A 21,504-nucleotide genomic window follows, 5' to 3' on the forward strand; every position below is an offset into this window, starting at 1 on the left:
TGTTAGAGTTCAATAAAGAAGTTCGAAGAATCGAGAGCTTGTACAACATGCACGAGACCCTGAATTAGTCTCTAGTTGCCTCCTATCCCCCCCCCAAAAAAAACAAAGAAAGTTTCAAATCCTAGTTCACTACCTACCCATCAAAGGGTAACCCTCATGTCTTCTGCAGATGAGATATGCCATACCAAACATGCTAAAGAAAAAAAAAAAAAAGAAAGAGAGAGAAAAGATGTTAGATTCAAAACAGAAACACTGAGAGCAAAAGTGACTAGTCTTTAAACCTTTCTGTGGGTCTGTAACAAGTCTCCCTTTGGTTGCAAATACCGAAGGGAGAGAAGAGAAAGTCTACTTGTAACGGAGTCCAAACACTGTCTGTACCAGCCGTTACCATAGCGCCTGGCTCGCTATCCAGCGAATGGTTCTTGCTCTTTCATTGGTAGACAGGAACCCTTCGGTGGTGGGTCATGGAGCCCAGTGATCTTGGATGTGCTGCAGAATCTCACATCCTGGAGACATGTTATGAGCTGCTCACTAATAGCTCGACTTTGCTGAGCACACGCTATATGCCTAACATAGCTGTGCGTTCACACTTTGTCTTTTCTTTTACCAGTATCTTTAGTTCTGACAAAAAAAATTAATATGTATTATTAGTAAGTATATGAATCCTGTGTTGTGGCTGTAACCCAGTGGGAGAACATTTGCCCAGCACACGTGACACCTCAGGTTCAATTCCCAGGACTGCCAAAAATAATCCACAAAAAACCAACCACACACACACACACACACAACAAACAATCAAAACCCCAGAGGGGGAAAGTACTACTCTAATGTCCATTTTACAAATGAGTAAACTAAAGAGAGCTTAACTTGCCCAGCCTCCTGAAGCTCATGGTGACAGTGTCTAAACACAGGTCAGGGTGCATATGCATTTTCACGTGGTTTTTACTTTGAACCATCCCTTCTCTGTCCTGTCATGCTACTTTGTCTTATTCTCTGATGGTGTCATATTACTCTGTCATATGCACCTATCAAACTCTCCCGTGCAATATGCAGCTAACTTCATAAAGTAAAAATTTCAGGTCAGGATCCAAGCCCTATTGATAGCTGTATCTGTCTCCAGACTCTTTTTTTCCTGGAGAGATGGTACAGAAAGATCATGGAGAGTGCAAGGATTTGGGGCTTGTATGGAAGTTGTCTGTATGCAGTGACCCACTTCCCTACCCTCCCTGTACCTGTACCCTTTGTGGTCTAGCTGGGCACTGCCTGCCTGCTCTGGCTTTACCTTGGGAGTGCTCTGACCAATCAGATGTCAGCAAACATGAGAGAACGAGGCTTGTGCAGGAGCCAGCCGCCTCTTGTTCTTCACACGTGACTGTAACAACCTGCCTGGTGGAGGACGAGACCCACAGAACCAAATTGCTCCAGTTCTGTAAGCCCAGCTGCCCCAGTGGTCTCAGCTGATGTCATTCATTGGATCATTCAAAACCCTGCTGAACCCGGGCACGGGAAAAAGCAGCATGAGATCAGCCCAATTGTGACAGTATCAATTGTGGTCCATAGTTCCCCACCGGGGGTGGGGGGTGGGGTGGGGGTGGGACCAACCTGTTAATTGTGTTGGGGATATAACTCAGCCCTAGTGAGCAAAGCCAGTGACTAGAGCCCCTGTACTAAAAAAAAAAAAAAAAAAAAAAAGTTTGCTGTTTTGTCCCACTGAGGTTTATGGTTGCCTATGAATCTGGGTTACTGCAGCACTTTGAATCTTGGCTCCCTGGCTTTAGAGAGAGATGACCATTGGTGAGTCATTTAATAGCATTTTAATTTATAAAATTGAGACAACTGTTTCTACATCACATGATCAAACATACGAATAAACAGTATTTTTGAGGTAGAATGCATATTTAATAAGTGCTCACTAAAAGTTATCATTAACCATACACTTAGTCCAGCACCATCGTGTGATGACCCATGTGTGCTAACACAGAGGGCTGTGCCCCAGAAATACAAAGCAAATAGGAAGAACTTTCTGAAGGAACTGCAGCCTTGGTTGACCGATTCTTTAAGACTTAAATTCTAATTTGTTCCTGGAGCAACAGTTTCCATTCTCCATGTTGTTCGTTCATGCACCATTTATTCATCACTGTTTATGGCCTACTGTGTGCCTAGCACAGGGGATAGAAGGGCGGACAAAAGATACTCAGTATCCAGCCTCGCTGGTAACGAACACAGAGGATAGAAGGGCGGACAAAAGATACCCAGTATCGAACCTGGCTGGGCTCACAGTGCCGTGAGGGAAAAGTAAAGCATGTCAGTAGTTGTGATATAGGAACTGGGGGTGCGAGTTAGAGGTAGAGCAAGTGCTTAGCCTATATGAGGCCCTGGGATCCATCTCTAGAACCAGTAAATGAAGAGACAGTGAAGTAGTGTGAAGACAGTCTACTAGAGGCATGTACTGTTGACTTACATAGGGGTGAAAAGGGCTCCTTTGTCTAGTAAGTGAGGAAGAACTCCAGAGCCACCCTCGCAGAGAAAAACATTCCTGAGCTATATTATAAAGGTGGGTTGGGCAGAGTGGCAACGATAACCTGCCATTAGACACTCCCAGTGAGGGTGTGCAGGAAGGGATGAAGTTGAAAAAGTTCCCTTGTTTGTTACTGCCAGGAAATTGACAGTTAATATGAAGTGTTTAGCAGCCATTGAACAATTTTAAGTCCAAAGGGACATCTACACATCTAAGCTGGGCTTCAGGAAAGACCCATGAACAATATCTTAGCCTCTTTTATCCCTCTTGATGCTGGGCACAGTTAACACATCAGTGGGTACTGAATGGTGACCAGGTCTATCTGGTATGTACCGAAATCAGGGAACTCTGTTCTGTTTGCACAGCCGCTGAAGAATCACCCTCAATCTCTCAGGCCTATGTGAAGATGGCCCTCTTCCATCTTGCTATATCAGTAGGGTGGAGAAAGATGAGAGTTGGCTGGACCCAGGTGGACTCAGGTCTGGGAAGGCATAGATTTCAGCTTCATGAAATGGTCTTGAACCTCAAATGGGGGACCGATCCTTTGCTATCAAATCTCCCCTTTACTAGAAAATATAAAAAACGTCAGTGACCACACTCACACTTTCTCATTAAGGCCCAAACACTGATACACCGGTCCAGAGTCTGCAACACCTTTCATGACTTTCTTTGGAAGCTCTTTAAAAAAATAGGCTGGTAGGTTGCTGCCATCATAGGTGACAGAGTCGCAGGTCACGATGCCTGGGTAATACATCATCATCCTGGCAGCAATATTGACCTTCTGACCAATGACTACAACAGGAAGGAACAAGTTAAAGGGGAGAAAAAACAAAAGCTGGTAAAAGTCACATAACCTGAGGAAACTCTCCAAATGGCTTTTCCCCTTTGTTTCTTCTGTCTGTCATGAATGGCACATGAATTTAGCCTTCAGTTGGCCAGTGCTGATTTCAAACAATCTTCAACAGTTAACTCAGCCAGTAGCAAAGTTTCTGTCTCACCTGGGAGACCAAGGGGATGGTCTGTTTAGGGACTGAGGGCCCTTAAATGTAGAGAGGTGTTTGCAAGGCAGACAGCCACAGGCCTGTTGAGTAAGATGTACCTTATCTTCTATAATGAAGTAGACCAGCACTGTGTTGGTTAAGGCAGTGGTTCTCAACCTTCCTAATACTGTGACCCTTTAATACATTTCTTCATGTTGTGGTGACCCCAATCATAAAATTATTTCATTGCTACTTAGCTGTAATTTTGCTACTGTTATGAATCATAAAGTGAATATCTGATATGTGACTCTAGGGGATGTAACCCACAGGTTGAGCATCACTAGTAAGGGTTCAAAATGTTGTATGTCTACTGAATGAAACACTGATAATTCAGTGTGTGTGTTGTTAGTTTGTTTGTTTTAAATAGAGTCTCTCTGTGTAATCTGGCTGGTCTGGAACTCATATGTAGACTCACAGAGATCCGCCTGCCTCTGCCTCGGGGATTAAAGGAGTATGCCACCACATCCAGCCATGGTTTTGTTTTGAGACATGGTATCACTCTGGCCGTAAGCCCCTAGTGGACCATTTCTGCTAGGTAGGTCATAATCCCAAAGGTCCCACAGCGTTCCAAAACAGTCTCACCAGCTAAAGACCAAGTATTCAAGCGCACAAGCCAAGGGGACATTTCACATCCAAACCACAATGTCTCCCTCAAGCTGTTTTCCGGGGTATTTTGTAATGGGAACCAAAAATATCTTTCTGACACACTATTCCCTGATATGGCTTAACTTTCTCTTTGAGTGAGTTCTGCATTTATCTCAATGTCAGGAATGCTGAGCCCTGCAGGCAATTGTCTTGGTATAGGGATCTAGTAGTAACCATTCCCTGAGAGACTAATGAACACACCACAGTTTGGCCAGTTCTGGCTTCATATATTTCTTGCCCCCTGTTCCTAGTACCCCCCCCCCCCCGTATATGCCTGGATCTATCATCAACACCTTGAGAAGAGGATAAGATACCAGCTCCCCTGTTCCTTGTGATGTGGCTACCAGGCATCCTGTCTTGCGTCATGACCCTTCACCTTGCTGATGATGAAATCATTGAGTATCCAGACCTGGCTAATAGGACATCTGGGGCCAGGCCTGCTGGAAATGGGGTTATAGATGGTTATGATCCACTATGTGGGTTCTGGGAGAAGAGCCCAGTTCCACTGAAAGAGCAACAAGTACTCATAGCTGCTGAGCCAACCCTCTAACCCTGACTGAGGTCATACTTTCTTTAAAAATGGTTTATTTATTACGTATACTGTGTTCTGCCTGTGTGTATACTTGCATGCCTGAAGAGGGCACCAAAGTCATTATAGATGGTTGTGAGCCACCATGTGGGTGCTGGGAATTGAACTCAGGACCTCTGGGAGAGCAGCCAGCGCTCTTAACCTCTGAGCCATCTCTCCAGCCGACTTCATACTTTTTATGCTCACCCACGGCACCAGAAACACACACACTACAGGCCTGGCATTGTCAGTGGGCAAAGCGACATGGCTTTGCTCCACTTGGAAAGACTAAACCCTGAGGGCTGAGCTCATCGCTCACCTCCCCCTGACTTTTTTCTTTTTTTAAAGATCTCTCACCAAGCCTAATGTCATGTTGTATGGTGAAAGTCGAGTGGAAGTGGGTTGGGTCTTCATACCTGTGTACTCGTGTCTCACAGTGTGTCCAACGATCCCACAGAAGACGATCCCACTGGCGACACCGATGGAGACAGTACTGATGTCACAAGGAGAGGGAGAGGGAGAGGGAGAGGGAGAGGGAGAGGGAGAGGGAGAGGGAGAGAGAGAGAGAGAGAGAGAGAGAGAGAACGAACAATAATGAACATTTACAAAAAAGATGATGAGCATAGAAAATGTGGTATGGGTGGGGAAAGGCATTAGGAAGGGGAGGGGAGGCAGTCTCGAACAAACAGCCATTTTTTTTATACTCTGTTTAGGACCTTTATACACAGCTGAGAAATGCGAAGGAGAGAATGTCTGAGGCTCTGACCAAGTTATTCACTCTTTCCCTTCTTTCCAGCTTCCTGTGCCCCACCCTCTCTGTTCCATTAAAACAGAATATCAGATAGGATTGGGGTCGACACTCACCGGATCTTGTGGACTTGAGAACAGAAGTCAAATATATCCACGGCGCTTTCCAAGGCGTGAGTGATCTCGTCAGATGCCTTTTCCCCAGGGAAACCGAAGACGCAGAGGAAGGAGCACCCCTGTAAGGGAGAGTGGGCAACACGGCATCAGTGGGCCCCAGCTGATGGCCTCACCAGGACGCGTCACAGCAATCTTCCCTTTCCGAATCAGGTTTCATCCCAGTTTCTGCCAAGTCTGTCCTATGTTTGGTAAAGTGGGGAGTTCCCGGGGCGCCAGCAGTGGTGTAGCTTCTTTCTTTGCTCCAGAGATTGATCGTTTCTGCTGAGCTATTGGTGGGCAGTCGTGTCTGCTTTTCCCTGTGGACAAGGCCTTGGACTTTGGAATGGGATGTGCAAGTCTAAGAGGCACAACAGAGTGGTGGTGGGAAAGGCACCAGCTTGGGGACAGAACCTGTCAGGATGACTTGGGACATGCCCATCTTTAGTCCCAGTCCTAGGAGGCAGAGGAGAGAGGTCTCTATGAGTTCCAGAAAAGTCTGGCCTACATACCGAGGGCTGGGATAGCCTGGAACACAGTGAGGCTCTGTCTTTTAAAAAGGCCATAGAGGTGTGCGTGTGTGCGTGCGTGCGTGCGTGCGTGCGTGCGTGTGTGTGTGTGTGCGTGCTTGTTTGGGGCAATAACTTAGCCCTTACAGAGTACCTGGGTTCAGTTCTCAGCACCCACATAATAGCTCTTACTCACCTATGACTCCAGTTCCAAAGGCTGTGATGCTCTTTCTTCTAACCTTTCTGGGCACCACGCATGTAGGAAAAATACCCATATACATAAAGTAAAAATTAACTTAAAAATGCTTTTAAAAGATGGCTCAGTGAGCCAAGGAAGACCAACATGGAGGAAGAAGAGTAACACCTGGAAATTGTTCTCTGACCGCCATATGCAGACCTTAGTTCACATATGTTCATGTATATATATGCCCGTATAAAATGTGATTTGAAAATCTTGTAAAAAGAGTATCAAGGCATTGTGGCACACACTTTTAGTCCTGGCACTCAGAAGACAGAGGCAGGCAGATGTCTGAGTTCAAGGCCTGTCTGGTCTACATAGTAAGTTCCCGAGCCGTCAGAGTTGCATGGTAAGACCCTGTCTCAAAAACAATACAGAATAATCTCAAGGCTTAAATGAGCTAGTCTAGGTAAAATGTTGAGAAGAGGCCCTGGCATGTTGGCCATGTATTAGCTGTTATAAAGACTGGTATCCTAGGTTAAGTGTCCAATCATTTGTGTGCTCTACCTGGCCAATGTCTGTGGCCTTAAGTGCTTACCTCACACTTCTGGGTAGGTTTCCTACTCTGTAGTTCGTACTTACCTTGTCAAACATGAAGACCTTATTGATCTGGCCTCGGAAGGCCTTCAGGACAGAAGTGATGTGCACACAGGCGGCTTGGATGGCTGAACCTATGACTTCTGCTTTGTCTTGCTCTTTAAACATCAGGTTCACAAACACTATCGTCACTGGGCGAAGCTCAGATAAATAGCCCCGGAGCTGCTTGTCATCGATCTGCAAGGCAGAGGGCAGCTGTCTGCGGTGTGTATCCTGTTCAGCAGCACTCCAGCCCACACCCCACGTCACCACTGGAAAGAAGGCCTTTTGAGACATTGAGGCACCCGAAGTTGTCACACTGTGAGGTATCCACAGCCAGCCCATGGGAAAACGAGAAGATGACAGGACCCATTATCCAGATCTCTTCCACTGATGCCAGCAAACACGCATGCAGAAATACACCACTCATCAGTGAAGATTTACACAGTTGCCAATTCGGCCAGCAACGGCTCCATTGCCTGACAACCAAGTCCCTCGGGCTAGAAAATGGCTTCACAGCAAGAACTATTGCCTTTTGATCTCTGATTTTCCCAGTTAAGTAGAAGAATATTATTCTATGTCATTTAACCTTGTACTTGGATCTCCTGGTGCCTTCTGGAATATTTTAAGATCCTGTCCCACTATTTTCAGATAAAAATGCAAACCCCAGCAATAATAGTGCTTCCATTTTCTAGACTAGATGGCAGAGGCACAGAGAAGTAACGCAGCTAGAAAGTAGCAAATTAAAACCCAACTTTGGATTCTAGCATGTCACGCAGCACGTGACTATACTATGAGGTAGTATAGTTTGTTTTATTGTTTTCCCTAGGCTTCCTTTTCTCTACATTCCCACCCAGTGAGAGGCTACAGAGAAGAATTCCCAAATCATCCCTGCCAGTCATTCGCCTTGAATTTTGTTAAATTAAGTGCTTTGCAAATCAGTGGGGGTAAGAAGAGTCACTGTACTTTCTGTCCAAATAGCACAAAGGTTTCAGATTCTCCAATGACAATGTAAACCACACCTTACGGAAGCAGAAATTGCTACAGAGGATTAAGTCCTCTTGCTTTCTGACTGCCTCATCTAGCCTCAGGGTTGGGTTCATTTAACTGTTTTCTTTCCATGAAAGATAATGATTTTTAACAAACCAGTCTATTGATTTTTTTCAAATACATTTGCAAATAGTTTTTAATAAAAATTGTCTCATTAGATCACACGTTCTTACTTTTGGCTGAGGAAACAGGACTGCAGCATCTCTGAGGACCTATGACCTTGCAGTGCTAGGACAGACCTTGGCGAAGTCCTCCAGGATTCAGCTTTCACCTTCCTTCAGCTCTCCACCCCAGATTTACCTCTTTAACAGTATTCCTTTGTTTCTACCCACAAAATTCCTCACCAACTCCTGAGCCCCATCTTATACTCCATCCTGTAGGCAATGACTGCAGCAGTAGCTAATGGGTTCTAGCTGTTGAGGTAGGGGAGACTGTAGTTGAGACTTTCTCTTGGACAATCACAGGCACTGGTAGTAGTCACACAGCCATTTAGGGGCAATCCCCTATGCTTGGAGTTGAGGGCAACTGCCCCTTTAAAAAACTATGAAAAACAGGGCCCTAATTCCAGCAACTCAAAAGGCTCACAAGTCAATCAAATGCCTTCCTCGACTGAAGACAGTTCAAAACCACCCCAGGAAACTTAGTGACAGCTTGTCTCAAAAATAAAAAAAAAAGTAACTACAGGTTTTTGTTAGTTAGACTGGGTATTATACATAGAGCCTCTAGTATATTAAGCAAATATTCTATCATTCAACATAATCTTTTGTCTTTTTTTTTGAAAGGCAACCTCACTATACAGTTCTGGAATTGGCTCTGTAGACCAGGCATGACAATACAGCTGTCTATTGCTTCCAAATGCTGGATTAAAGGAATACACCACCATGCCCGACTATGTGGTTGTGCATGTGAAGGTATTTCTCTCACATGCCAGAAGAGGTTGCTAAATTCTCTGGAGCCGGAGTTACACGAGACTGTGAGCTGCCTGGTGTGGGTGCTGGGAACTGAATTTGAGTTCCCCACAAGAGTAATAAGTACTCTAAACCACCTGCCCTTCTCTCTAGACCCTTTCTATTTTGGGGAGGCAGAATCTCTGTAAATTCTCAGGCTATATTCCCCCTAACCTCCTGAGAGGATGGGATTTAAGTGCTTAATGCCAGGCCCAGAATAAATGTTGTTTTTGTTTGGTTGCTTGGTTTGGGGATTTGTAGCCCAGGCTGGCTTGATACGTAGTCAAAGCTGACTTCTGATGCTCTCTGCCTCCACTTGCCAAGTGCTGGGATTATAGGTGTAGACCACTATGACCAAATCTTTGTTTTTTTGTTTTGTTTTTGTTTTTATGAGACCATCTCTCTGAAGCTCAGGCTTTTAGCCCTAACCCTAACTCACTGTGATCCTCTAGCCTCAACCTCCCAATTCTAGGATTATAGCCATGAGCAACTTACTTCTGCTGTTATGTTTTCAACAGCTCTGGTTTGCTCAGTTATATAAAGCAACACTGTCCAAGTAAGGCAGACAAGCATAGGGAATAGCTTATTAACCCAGGACTCCACTTGGTTTGGGCTGTATCAACTTCTAGTAATGCACTTGGCAGTCAGAGCCCCTCACCTGGCTATTCTCTGCACACACTCACCACTCCAAACACTGCACCTAGCAACCTGTTAGCAGCCAAGACCCCAAGTGCACGGAGCTACATGAATACCATATTGTTTTGAATGAGAATGACACCCATGTTTGAACACTTGGTTTCTAGTTGGTGGAACTGTTTGCGAAGGATTAGGAGGTATGGCCTTGCTGGAGAAGGTGTGCCATTGGGAGTGGGTTCTAGCCATCTACTGACTGCTACCTCCTCTCTGCCATCATAGATCTAACCTGTTGGTCATGGTGTTTATTGCAGCAATAGAAAAGTAACTATCTTAGAGTTACTATTGCTATGAAGAGAGACTATGACCATGGCAACTCTTATAAAGGAAAACAATTCATTGAAGTGGTGGCTTACCATTTCAGAAGTTTAGTTCATTATCATCATGACTAGGAGCATGGCGGCTGGGAATATGGTGGCGTGAAGGCAGACATGGCACTGGAGAGGTAGCTGAGAGTTCTACATCTTATACAGGCAACAGGAAGTGGTCTATCTCACTGTGCATGGCTTGAGCATATATGAGACCTCAAAGCCGGCTTCCACAGTGACACACTTCCTCCAACAAAACCACACCCACTCCAACAAGGCCACACCTCCTAATAGCTCCAAACCTTTGGTGGCCATTTTCTTTCAAACCACCACAATAATTAAGACACATACCCAACTCTACACCAAACAGTGGAAAAAGCTTTTTCTTCCCTTAAAAACTGATCAACTCAGACATATCCTAGTCAGCTGTGCTCCAGTGATGTCAGAGGTCAGGGTGAGGGTGCTGCTCGTCCCAGACTGGATCTAGCCAACACTGGTTTAAAATGCCCGTGCAACCAGGCAAACTGTGTCCTTTAAGAGAACTTTCAGGGAGAATCCATTATTTACCATCTTATGCCTATGCACAGATGGGCATGCATATGACTAAAATCAGAGGAGTTATGAGAAGAAATCTGTGCAGTACCAGTGATATAACAACCTGACACTTAAAATAGAGGCTTACCCATATCACAATGCTTAGCAATCAAACTCCTCCTCCTCCTTTTGAGCCCCATAAAAAGAAGCCCCAGGCAATAGCCAGAGCACTCTTACTTATGTGGCCTGCTTTTCCCATGCAGCATGTTATGATCCACATTTTTACTTCACTCTGGAAAGTTTCCCTGCTGCACTGTAAATCTGCATGTGCTTATGCCTACAGTTTGAGTACGATGCCAAGGACCTGGAGACACGCGACCAGGCCCGGGCGGCTGGTAACCCAAGTTTCTTTTTGCTGCCATGGTGTACTTATGAACAAAGCCTCCTTTATGCCCCCTTTAACTGTGTCCCTCTCCTCTCTCCTCCCCTCCTTCCCTTTCTCACTCTGTGATTTACAACGCTAGAGCTGGCACCCAGAGCTTGACACAGGCAAGGCAGAGGCTCTACCCCTGGACCACACACCTCCCTTAACTTTTAATAGTACCCTGACTTGGATACCAAATTTTGAAGTCATCCATACATGAAGAATGTGGAATGACATTCCCAGAAAATCCAGTTAAACATTCTGCAAGGGAGATTAACAGATTGACTAGCACTTCATGGCTGTAGAGAGTTGGACTGCTACAGATCCAGATCTGGTCTATCTTTAGATAGCACATAATAGCCCCTTAGTAGCCATCCATTGCCTATCTTGAGTAGCCTAACATCTTTTCAGTTATCAAGTGAAAACCTTGGAATATGTTAATTTAACAGATCTCCTAGGCAACCGTCAAACTAAGAACAATATCAGAAAACATGGGACCTATGACACTCTGCTGTCATCTGCCTACCTGATATTCTCACCAATATATTTGAAAAACATCTTGATTTATGACTCTTTTGTGCTATGTCCATGAAAGACTTTCCATGTTGTAACGTATTATTTGGGACAACCTGAATCTGTGTCCCAGAACACTGTCACTTCTCTTTGAGACCTACATGTTGAGCCAACAATATATATATATATATATATATATATATATATATATATATATATATATATTTTTTATTTAGGAACCATTTTAATAGATTCTGTGTTCTGTTCACTATTTTGTCTTTCTTGCAGTTAAAGAGATTGCTGACACCTCAAAGCTGAACACATTGAACTATGAAAATACCTGCTTCAAAATGATTTCCATCACATACTTTTGTAGGGACAACTCGAGTTCAGGATCAGACTCCAGCATGCAGGCAAGCCTCAGGAAGTCTAAGAGGACAGAAGGAGAGTGCAGGCTCAGCAATGCTAGAGATAGTCTTCTTGTTCCCACTCCCTGGGGCAGGAGACCCTGGGGCACCGATGATCAAAAATAGCCAAGGTAAACTGAATTGTCGTGGTGGTACTGGTAGTGGTGGTGGTGCACGCCTTCAACCCCAGCACAGGGGAGGCAGAGGCAGGATCTCTGAGTTCTAGGCCTGTCTTGTCTACAGAGTGAGTTCTAAGCCAGGACAGCCAGGTCTACATGGAGGAAATCCTGTCTTGAAATGCGTCCCCTCCTCCCTGCCACTCTACATACACACACACACACACACACACACACGGTCAAGGGAAATCTACACAAGGGTTCTTACAGGTTGTGGACTTCTCTAAATTCAGCTGAATGTGACTCAGTACCAGGACTGAACTAAAATGCTTTGTAACTTAGAATGATTCTTACTTGTGGATTTGATCTTGAATTCTGCACTGCAGGTTTCTTAGGGGCTTCACTGTAGTCAAATGGGAGCTTGGCGTGAATGGTTTGAGAACTGAATAGAGAAGACTAGGAAGTTAAGGACAGAACTCCAATTTCCTCAACTTTTAAGGAAGGGGAAGGAAACCAAAGATCTTTTGCATTTTATCTTGATAGCGTATGGAAGAAGATAGATGGGAATCGGTGCCCAGAAAGGGAAGATGGCTAGGTACTCAGAGCTGCTGTTCTGGGGAAGTTAGTTCATCTCCTTTATGTCAAAGTCAAGGGCTAGAGCTGTGTTAAGGAGTGCACCCACTTGGCACAGAGCCACTGAGATTGGCTCAAGTCTCTACTGACCACTGCAGAGGCAAAGGGACTATGCGTGGGGGCTACTTACTTTTGTGGTCGCCAGAAGGATAATAATCCATGAAGGTCATACACTTGGTGAAAAACTCATCAAAGTTAAAAGTAGGGGGTGGTTTTAAGAAGCTAACCTGAATAAAACAAACAGTAAAATTCCAGTTATTCTGAGGGCTGTATGACCTTGGGAAAGCATTTCCCAGCAGAACAGTGTGCTTTTGAATATCTAGGACGTGACACACACAGTGACTGGCACATTTAAGACAGGGTCTCACTCTGTGGCTGAAAATGAACGATGTACCACAGGCTGCCCCCAAGACTTCTGGCCGTCCTTATGTGTTGGCTTCTCGGGTGCTAGAATTACAGGTATCAGCCACAAAGCCCCTATAAATAGCACTATTATTATTATTGCTTGCCCAGTAAGACAGCCTCGCCAGACCCAATAAAGGGGATTGAACCCAGGGCCTTGCACTCCACCACTGTGCTACACCTATGCCCTGTTTACTTGTTTGTTTGTTGCTGTTTGAGATAAGGTCTTGCTAACTAGCTCAAGCTGGTCTCAGATTTGTAAGGCAAGGCTCTCCATCGCTAGGGCTATAGGAGTGTCACCACGTCTGACCAACGGGTTGTAAAGTGTAATTCTTGAATTGAGGCAGGTTGCAGTTGCCAGTAGTGCAGGTCTGTGATCCCAGGTATGGGATGCTGAGGCAGAAGATCTCCAGTGCTGTCTATGAAGGACGTTCAAGGACAACCTGGGCTACTTGCTACTTAGTGAGACAGTGCCTCAAAATGAAAATACAAAAAAAAAAAAAAAAAAAAGAAGCTGGAGCCAGGAGGTCTGTAGTGGTGTACCCCTTTAATCCCAGCACATAGGAGGCAGAGGCAGGAGATCTCTGAGTTCGAGGCTAGCCTGGTCTACAGAGTGAGTTCTAGGATAGGTTCCAATGCTACAGAGAAACGCTGTTTTGAAAAAAATAAAAAAGCTGGGTCTGTACCTCAATGAGATAGGGTATTTGCCTAGCATGTGTGTGGTTCTGGCCATCAGTACTGTCCAAAAAAAAAAAAGCTGTTAAAATTTTAAAAGCTTAGGAGCATAGCTTATACTGAACAGATACTTAGACCCTAGGTCCTAGAGTCAGTTTTTAGCTCAAAAAGAAAAGAACAGAAGTTTAAAATTTTTTTCCAATTACTTTTTAAGATCTTAAGGGTCAGTATACACACACAAAGGGCCACTTGTTTATATTTTTCCACCCTGAGGATTTTTCTTCTTCTCTTTCTCTTTTTGAACATTTTAGTTAAACTAAAACCTGAAAAGACCATATGCCCTTCTTTCTCCTCTTTCCCCTTCCCTCTTTCCTTCCCCCTCCTCCTCTTTCCTTTATCTCTTCTTTTCTTTCTTTCTTTTCTTTCTTTCTGCTGTATGATACAGAGTTGGAGCTTATTATACACACCAAAATATGGGTGCAGACTTGCCATTCTCATCCCATTTCTTTCTTATGAGTGTTAAAAACAAAAAGTGTTATAGCCTAAAAAGGTCCCAGGAAAATCGTGAACTCTGTAGTGTTATGCACTGGGACTGGGATATCCTTGAGTCTCTGTATTCCTACCTCCCCAAATGCAGAAGTTTAGTCCAATAATGTGGTGGCACCAGGCAAAAACAGATGGGGGTTTATCTGGCCGATGGCTGGCAGTCTACCGGGGTTAGGAGGTTGTTGGGTAGAGAAAAAAAGCACTACCATTCCCGGGGTACACATCGCAATCCCAGCAGCCCAGAGGTGGAGACAGGAGGAACAGTAGTTTAAGGCCACCTTTAGCTATGTAATGACTTCAAAGTTAGCTTGGGCTACGGGGGACCCTGTCTTAATAAACACAAACAAATGAGAACGGGACCTTACAACAACTCTCTGTTGCCTCTAGGTCACCACGTGGCGGCGGGTTGCAGATGGGGGGTGGGGAACAAGACGGACTGGACATTTCCTTCTTGAGCTCAGCAGCCCTGGCTCCTCCCACAGGACGTGTCCTTTGGCTTGCCCAGACTCCTTTGAGTTTGCCCGCGGGCACACACTTGGCAGCCGCCACACTCTCACCTTAACTGCTCTCTGGTCCGGAATCCTCTCAATTTCAATCATGCTCCGGTCACAGAGCTGCCAGCAGTTTGGAGACAGAATAACGTCGTTCATCTGGGCCATGTTCTGTGCAAGGCGCACGTCATCTACCGCCTGGCCAATCACCAGAAAGTAGTTGCGTGTTTCATCCCCGAAGACCAGCATGGTGATGTGGCCAGCAGCCAGTCCTGAAGAAGACAAGCAATAATGGGTTTGCACAACAAGTTCTAGGTTGCTTCCCAGAAGCACTGCATCTCTGGAAAATCAGAATCTTGATGTGACCACACAACCACTAAGAAAATCCCATTTTAAAATTTTACAGAGATGAGAGAATGCCTCTTCCAGGTCCCAGTCGTTCCAAATGTTCCTTCTTTCAAAGCTAAGAACATAACTCCACATTTTCACCTTTTGGTGACATTTTTTCTTTTCTTTTTTTGTGGGGGGGGTGGGGGAGGGAGAGAAGAAATTGGGTTTCTAGACAAGGTTTCTCTGTATAGCCCTGGCTGACCTGGAACTAACTCTGTTGACCATGCTGACCTTAAACTCAGAGATTCACTTGCTCTGCCTTTCGAGTGCTGGGATTAAACGAATAATACACCACCAGACCCAGCTCAGTAACACTCTTCTTAAAGGTTTGTTTTTTAATCAATCCCCAGAGCTATTTAACCTTTTCTTCAATTTACATTTAAGGCAACAGAAAACAGTGTCGATAATTTGGAGAGAATTTTCATTTTATCATGGATTGATTTCATTTTATCATTTTGTTTGGGGAGAATTTTCATTTTATCACTGAAAACAAACCTTAGGTCTAACTTTAGGCCATAACTAAAAGGTGAAGAAAAGAAATAGGTATTTGAAAGCCAGATGGTCCATCCAGCAATGGCTTCTCTCATTGTTTTCTCTTTTATTGAGACAGGATTTCACTATATAGACCAGGCTGTCCTTAAACTTGCTGAGATCAGTCTGCCTCCTGAGAACTCTGGGATTAAAGGCCTGCAACTCCCATGCCTGGCTTCCTCTAACTGTTTTCAAGTTGAGAAATGAAGGTTTGGGTAACTGAATAAGAGAATACAGATGCTGTAAAATATTATATGCATATGAAAATTATATATATATATATGTGTGCACACACAGTATGTAACAGAGTGCTCTTAAATTATTGGAGTTAATGTAATTGAAGTTTATTTTCTGCCTTTGTTCTTTGTGCTGATCTGTTTGTGACTATAGCCTTGACTGGGCCTCAGGCGTCTACTAATCCTCCAGCCCCACCCTCCCAAGCTGAGTTTATAGGAGTGAGCTTCCACGCCCAGCAAGCTGTGCATGTAAAATCTATGTGAAATATGAAACTGCATGTGGCTGTTACTTATTAGGAGACTGCCTCAATCAGCCCAGCATAAACTCTGAGCTGTGCTGCAGGTATAACTTGTTAAGTTCTGTTTGCTTATCATTCCTTTAGACAAAGAGATTTCATTCAAGTGTTTTGCTTACATGTTTGTTACGTACACTGTGCCTAGTGCTGTTGGAGATTGGAAGGGGAAATTGGATTCCCTGGAAATGAAGTTATAGATGGTTGTGAGAGGCTATGTGAGTGCTGGGAACTGAACCTGGGTCCTCTGCAAGAGTCTCCAATGTTCTTAACCTATGAGCCACTTCTTCAGACTCTGTATATTAATTCTTATGAAGTAACAGATGATCAGTCTATGGCACTGCTGAATTTATATAGTGACAAACTGCACTCTATTTTACTTAATGTTATATCCCCAAGCCCAAAAGTATTTATGCCTTGAGATAAGGTTCCCTATATAGTCTAGGCTGGCCTCAAACTCACAATAGTTTCCTGTATGTCTTGAGTGATAAAACCATAGACATATGTCACCTCATCTAGTCTACTTTACTTTTATAATAGCCTACTACATAGGCATTATTATCTCAAATTCTTTTTTAAAAATCCTTTTTAAAAAGATTTATTTATAGAGTTGCTCTGTGGACTGGAGAGGGAGGGGGAGAGGAGTGGGGGGAGGGGGAGAAGGGTGGGGGGGGGGGAGGGGGAGGGAAATGGGAGGCTGGGAGGAGGTGGAAACTTGTTTTTTGTTTATGTTTTTTTTCTTCTTTTCTTAATTAAAAATAAATAAATAAAATGCAACATAAAAGAAAAGATTTATTTATTATGTTTATACACACCAGAAGAGGGCACCAGATCTCCTTAGAGATGGTTTTTGAGCCACCATGTGGTTGCCGGGAATTGAACTCAGGACCTCTAGAAGAGCAGTCAGTGCTTTTAACCTCTGAACCATCTCTCCAGCCTTCAAGTTTTTTTAAGTGGTTAATGAGTGAGCAAAAGTTTGCATTCTAGTCAGCCTGACCCTAACTTCACAGCATGATAGAACATGATCCCAACGCTACGGTGTCTGTTCTTTCCCCACTGCTTACTCATTTTTCACTTATTTTTTGAGGTTCTCTTGATATGTCACCTGGGCTAGCCTCAAACTCTCATCTATCCTCCTGCTCCAGCCTCCTGAGCGTCGGGATTACAAGTGTACGCCCAGTTCCAGATACTTACCTATCTTGACTCGGATATCCAGGCCTTCTTCAACCTCCTTGGCCTCAAACAAGCCATGGATCTCCAGGCTGCACTTGATCACCACGGTGATGATATTCTTCAGTTGCTTCCGTTCCACTCTCCACAGGGCCAGCAGGGCGTCACCTTTAAGAGAGACACTGTGGGGCGTTAGTCCCACCCTGGAGATCAGTGTCTCAACCCACTCCCTGGCCACAACTCCCTGAGGTCCCTTCCTTTGTGACAGGGCAGGCACCTCAGTTTTCCTACCCCACCCTTCCAGACTCAGTCAGCTTCCGTACCTGCAAATTTTAGGATGTCTCCTCCAAAAATCAGCACTTCTAAAAAAAGAAAGAAAAGAACAAGTTAAGTCAAACTGACTCTTTAGTGGGCATTACTCATTGGTGACATAGAAGTGGCTTTGGGAGCATGGCAGCACACGCCTGTCATCCTAGCACTGGAGAGGCTGAATCAGAAGGATCACTTGAGTCTGAGCTCAGACTGGGCTACATAGCTAAACCTTAGACCCTGTCTCAGAGGAAAACAGAAGAAAGGTAGAAACAGGGTAGTGAGAATAACAATTCAGAGACTACACTTTTTCTATAAAGTATGATGTGTCATGACTTCTGTGTAGCCTGCCTCCTTGGCGGCAGTCCAGCGAGCACCACAGCCAACCCATGCCCATGTTCTAGAAAATAAAAATCAAACAAACCAGGAAACAGAAGGGTGGAGTTCCCCACAGGACCTAAGAATACTGGTCCTCCTCCCTCTGCTGGTGTATAAGAACACTCTATTTGCCAGCCTTTAAGGAGCATAGGCTGGTAGACTCCACAGGAACGGGAGGAAGGAAGTGGGTTTTATTTGTTGCCATTTGCTTTAGAAATTTAGACTATGGTCTAAGTGGAGATTTGTGTTTGCTGGTTTGTTTTTGGTGCTGGGACTGAAACACAGGGCATGTTAGGCAAGTTAGGCCTTAAAGGATCCTCTGCACCCATACTCCTGCCCCTGCCCACCTCTGGGTTTTAACAGTATCCCACAAAATGCCGAGTGTCTGCTGTGCCAAGTGGGATGCAAAAACAAATTAGATGCCCTTTCTGTGATTTGGAGATTAGATTGTGTGTGTGTGTGTGTGTGTGTGTGTCTGTGTGCAATCATGCACCTGCAGGTACCTACAGAGGCCGGAAGAGACCACTAGATCCCCTGGACCTGGAGGTACGGGCAGTTGTGAGCCGCCCAATGTGGGTATGGGAATTGAATCTTCTGCTAGAGCAGCAAGCACTCTTAACAGCTAAGCCCTCCCCAGTTCTTTGTATTTGTGATTGGGCACCATTGTGTAAGGCAGGTTTACCTAAACTTCACTATATAGCCTAGACTGGATTGGAATATGTAACTATTTTCCAGACTCAGCCTCCCAAGTGCTAGTATTACAGATGTGAGCCACCACCTCATCTCCTCTCTTCCTCTCTCTCCCTCCCCCCGCTGTGTGTGTGTGTGTGTGTGTAAAACACATGCTACATGTTCCGGTAATGGAACTCAGGGCCTCAAAGCCTGGGTGGCATGCTGAGAAAATACACTTCCAGTATGATTTGGGGGTTTTGAGATAAGTCTCATAGCTTAGAATAGCTGGAAGTCACTATTTTCTCAGGTTGCCTCACAATTATGTTCCTTCTATGTCTGTTTCCTAAGTCTTAGAGTTATAGGTTTTGTTTCTACTTTTAGGGAGCATTAGCCTGGGGCTAGAGAGACATCTCTATGGATAAGAGCTCTGGCTGCTTCTCCAGAGGACCAGGTTTGAATCCCAGCACTCATATGGCAGCTCACAAGCATCTGTAACTCCAGTTCCAGGGAATCTGACCCCTTCTTCTGGCCTGTGGGAACCAGACATGCACGTGATGCCCAGACATACATGCAGACACAGCACTCAAATGCAAAATAAAATAATTTTAAGAACATCAACTCTAGTGATATTTCATATGTATTTTAATAAATAAAACTTGACTGAAGATCAGAGAGTAAATCAGCTGCCCTGGTCAGCCTTACAGACCAGGCAGTGGTGATACACACCTTTAATTCCGGAAGCCACACTAGCTTGCCATAGAAACTGGGTAGTGGAGAGGAATATAAGATGGGAGGAGACAGCTCTTACTCACAGTCTCATTCTGAGGATTCCTGGAGGCAGGATTGTCATTTCGAACTGAGGTAGAGGTAATAGCTAGTGGTTGGCTGCTTTGCTTTTTTGACCTTCAGGTTGAATTCCAGTATCTGTCTCTGGGTTTTTTTTTTTTATCAATCATATTACAATCAGCCTAGTTACAGTGGCTTATTCCTATACTCTCAGTATTGGGAATCTGAGGCAAGAGGATTGATTGCCTTGAGTTCAAGGTCATAGCTGTAGAATAAACTCCAGAGGCCAGCCTTGGCTGTAGACTCAGGTCTTTAACATAAAACATACTTTCCCTCATGTAGTCTTATTAGTGAGGCTTGACCACATTCATTTAGTGGTAATCTATCATGTTAAAAGTACTGATGACTGTCCTGGTTGGCTTTTCCTTACTGTGATAAACACCGTGACCACAAGGGCTGAGAGAGGAAAGAGTTTGTTTTAGCTTATATCTTATAGTTCATCATGAAGGGAAGTCAGGGCAAGAGTTCAAGCAGGAACATGGAGGCAGGAATTGAAACAGAGACCATGGTGGAGTACTACTTATTGGCTTGTTCCCATGATTCACCCAGATGGCTTTTTTTAAAAAAATATATACAACTTAGGATCACCTGCCCAGGGCTAGCAGCACCCGCAGTGGGCTGGGAACTCTCGTGCCAGCTACTAATCAAGAAAATGTGCCGCAGACTTGCCAACAGGCCAGCCTGGTGGAGGCATTTTCTCAGTCGAAGTTCCTTCTTCCCAGATGACTCTAGCTTGTGTCAAATGGACAAGACAAAACAAAACACCACTCACCAGAAGCATGGCACATGTATTTCCTGCGGAGGATGAAGAACTCTCAGTCATGATACTCTACTATTCATATACCGACAAAACAAGGACTTGAGATGCTCCCGGGCAACCCCCCACGAGGACACTTACTCTCCACTATTGCACTGATATAGTAGTTGAGGATCTCCACCAGCTGCTCGGCCCCTCGGTCCATGTACATTGCTGTGCTGAACTTCTCCGTCATCGCAGTAAAACCTGAAAGAAACTGCAGCTGGCTTCCTGGGAGCGGGGCCGAGCCAGCAGAGGGCTCCGCCGGCCCAGAGTGCCAGGCTTTAGCCAGGCAGCAGCTCGAAGGCTGGCGGGCAGGGGATGCCATCCCTTCTTCCCAGGTCCCCATGTACACAGTGACAGCGGCATACTGTTGGAAAGAAAGGTTCTGTTCCATGGTTTAGAGACCACTGATTTTTCAAATTCTTCTAATAAGGCACGTTTTGTATGAGGATGTAAACATAGTAGATCATCTCCTGAGTTTGTCAGGGGTGTGCTTGGGACTTGAGCGAAGAGGCTGCGAAGTTGGGGCAGGGACACTGGAGTCAGAAGTCCCAGATGGGGAACTTGAGTGTTTTAAAGACATGCCTGTGACTGAAAGCTGGGGGAAGGGAGATGGGAGACACCTGGGGGAAGAGGTCATTCTCTTTCCCGTGTGCACTAGCTGCCCTACCGCTTAAGGGTTTGAAAACGGTGTCCCCGCTGCAATCACAACCTGCGTGTGATTTCTGATGCATGCCTGCTGCTCACCCACAGGGTGATTAAGCAAGCGTTCCTTTGGCACTTGCCTGAAATATCAACAAACATCAGAACTCCATCAAAACACTTCACTGATGGCCGCTCTGGAGAGAAATCTCCGTAGACGATGAGGTCTGGTAAGTGAGCTGCTATTTTGACGATAGCCCGGTCTTGTAATTCCTCCCTTCGAGCACTCATGTTCAAAGATAATAGTCAGGGTTTTCCAGCACCAGGAAGCTGTCCCCAAGTGAGTCTTCTAGAAACACAAGTTGGGAAAGGAAGAAATCTAACGTATGCTTTTGCTCTTTCCTATTTCTTTCTCTCCAGGGGCTTTTGTTCCAACCCGTGGATGGCTTACTTAAACGACTGAGTCATGGCAATACCAGCTGGCCAGCAACTTCCTGTGAAGACC

At 44.9% G+C, this 21,504-nt stretch overlaps 1 protein-coding gene across 2 annotated transcripts in view; it reads right to left on the reverse strand.

Moving 5' to 3' along the window:
* The window catches only part of Adcy10 (adenylate cyclase 10), an 84,915-nt gene extending 63,625 nt beyond the window's left edge, over nt 1–21,290 (reverse strand). For both annotated transcript variants that reach the window (XM_041662632.1, XM_041662633.1), the window contains exons 1-12: nt 21,143–21,290; nt 20,457–20,561; nt 17,677–17,715; nt 17,378–17,521; nt 14,800–15,005; nt 12,750–12,846; nt 11,804–11,892; nt 7,001–7,192; nt 5,636–5,754; nt 5,188–5,264; nt 3,121–3,310; nt 138–193 (exon numbers count right to left, since the gene is read on the reverse strand). In XM_041662632.1, the coding sequence (XP_041518566.1) occupies nt 138–193; nt 3,121–3,310; nt 5,188–5,264; nt 5,636–5,754; nt 7,001–7,192; nt 11,804–11,892; nt 12,750–12,846; nt 14,800–15,005; nt 17,378–17,521; nt 17,677–17,715; nt 20,457–20,561; nt 21,143–21,290 (1,462 nt within the window). The remainder of the gene's footprint in view (nt 1–137; nt 194–3,120; nt 3,311–5,187; nt 5,265–5,635; nt 5,755–7,000; nt 7,193–11,803; nt 11,893–12,749; nt 12,847–14,799; nt 15,006–17,377; nt 17,522–17,676; nt 17,716–20,456; nt 20,562–21,142) is intronic.
* Nucleotides 21,291–21,504: the final 214 nt, after the last annotated feature.

Source organism: Microtus oregoni, unplaced genomic scaffold (genome assembly GCF_018167655.1).
Source record: "Microtus oregoni isolate MIOR12 unplaced genomic scaffold, Mior012 000013F_ref0000133, whole genome shotgun sequence".
Taxonomy (NCBI): domain Eukaryota; kingdom Metazoa; phylum Chordata; class Mammalia; order Rodentia; family Cricetidae; genus Microtus; species Microtus oregoni.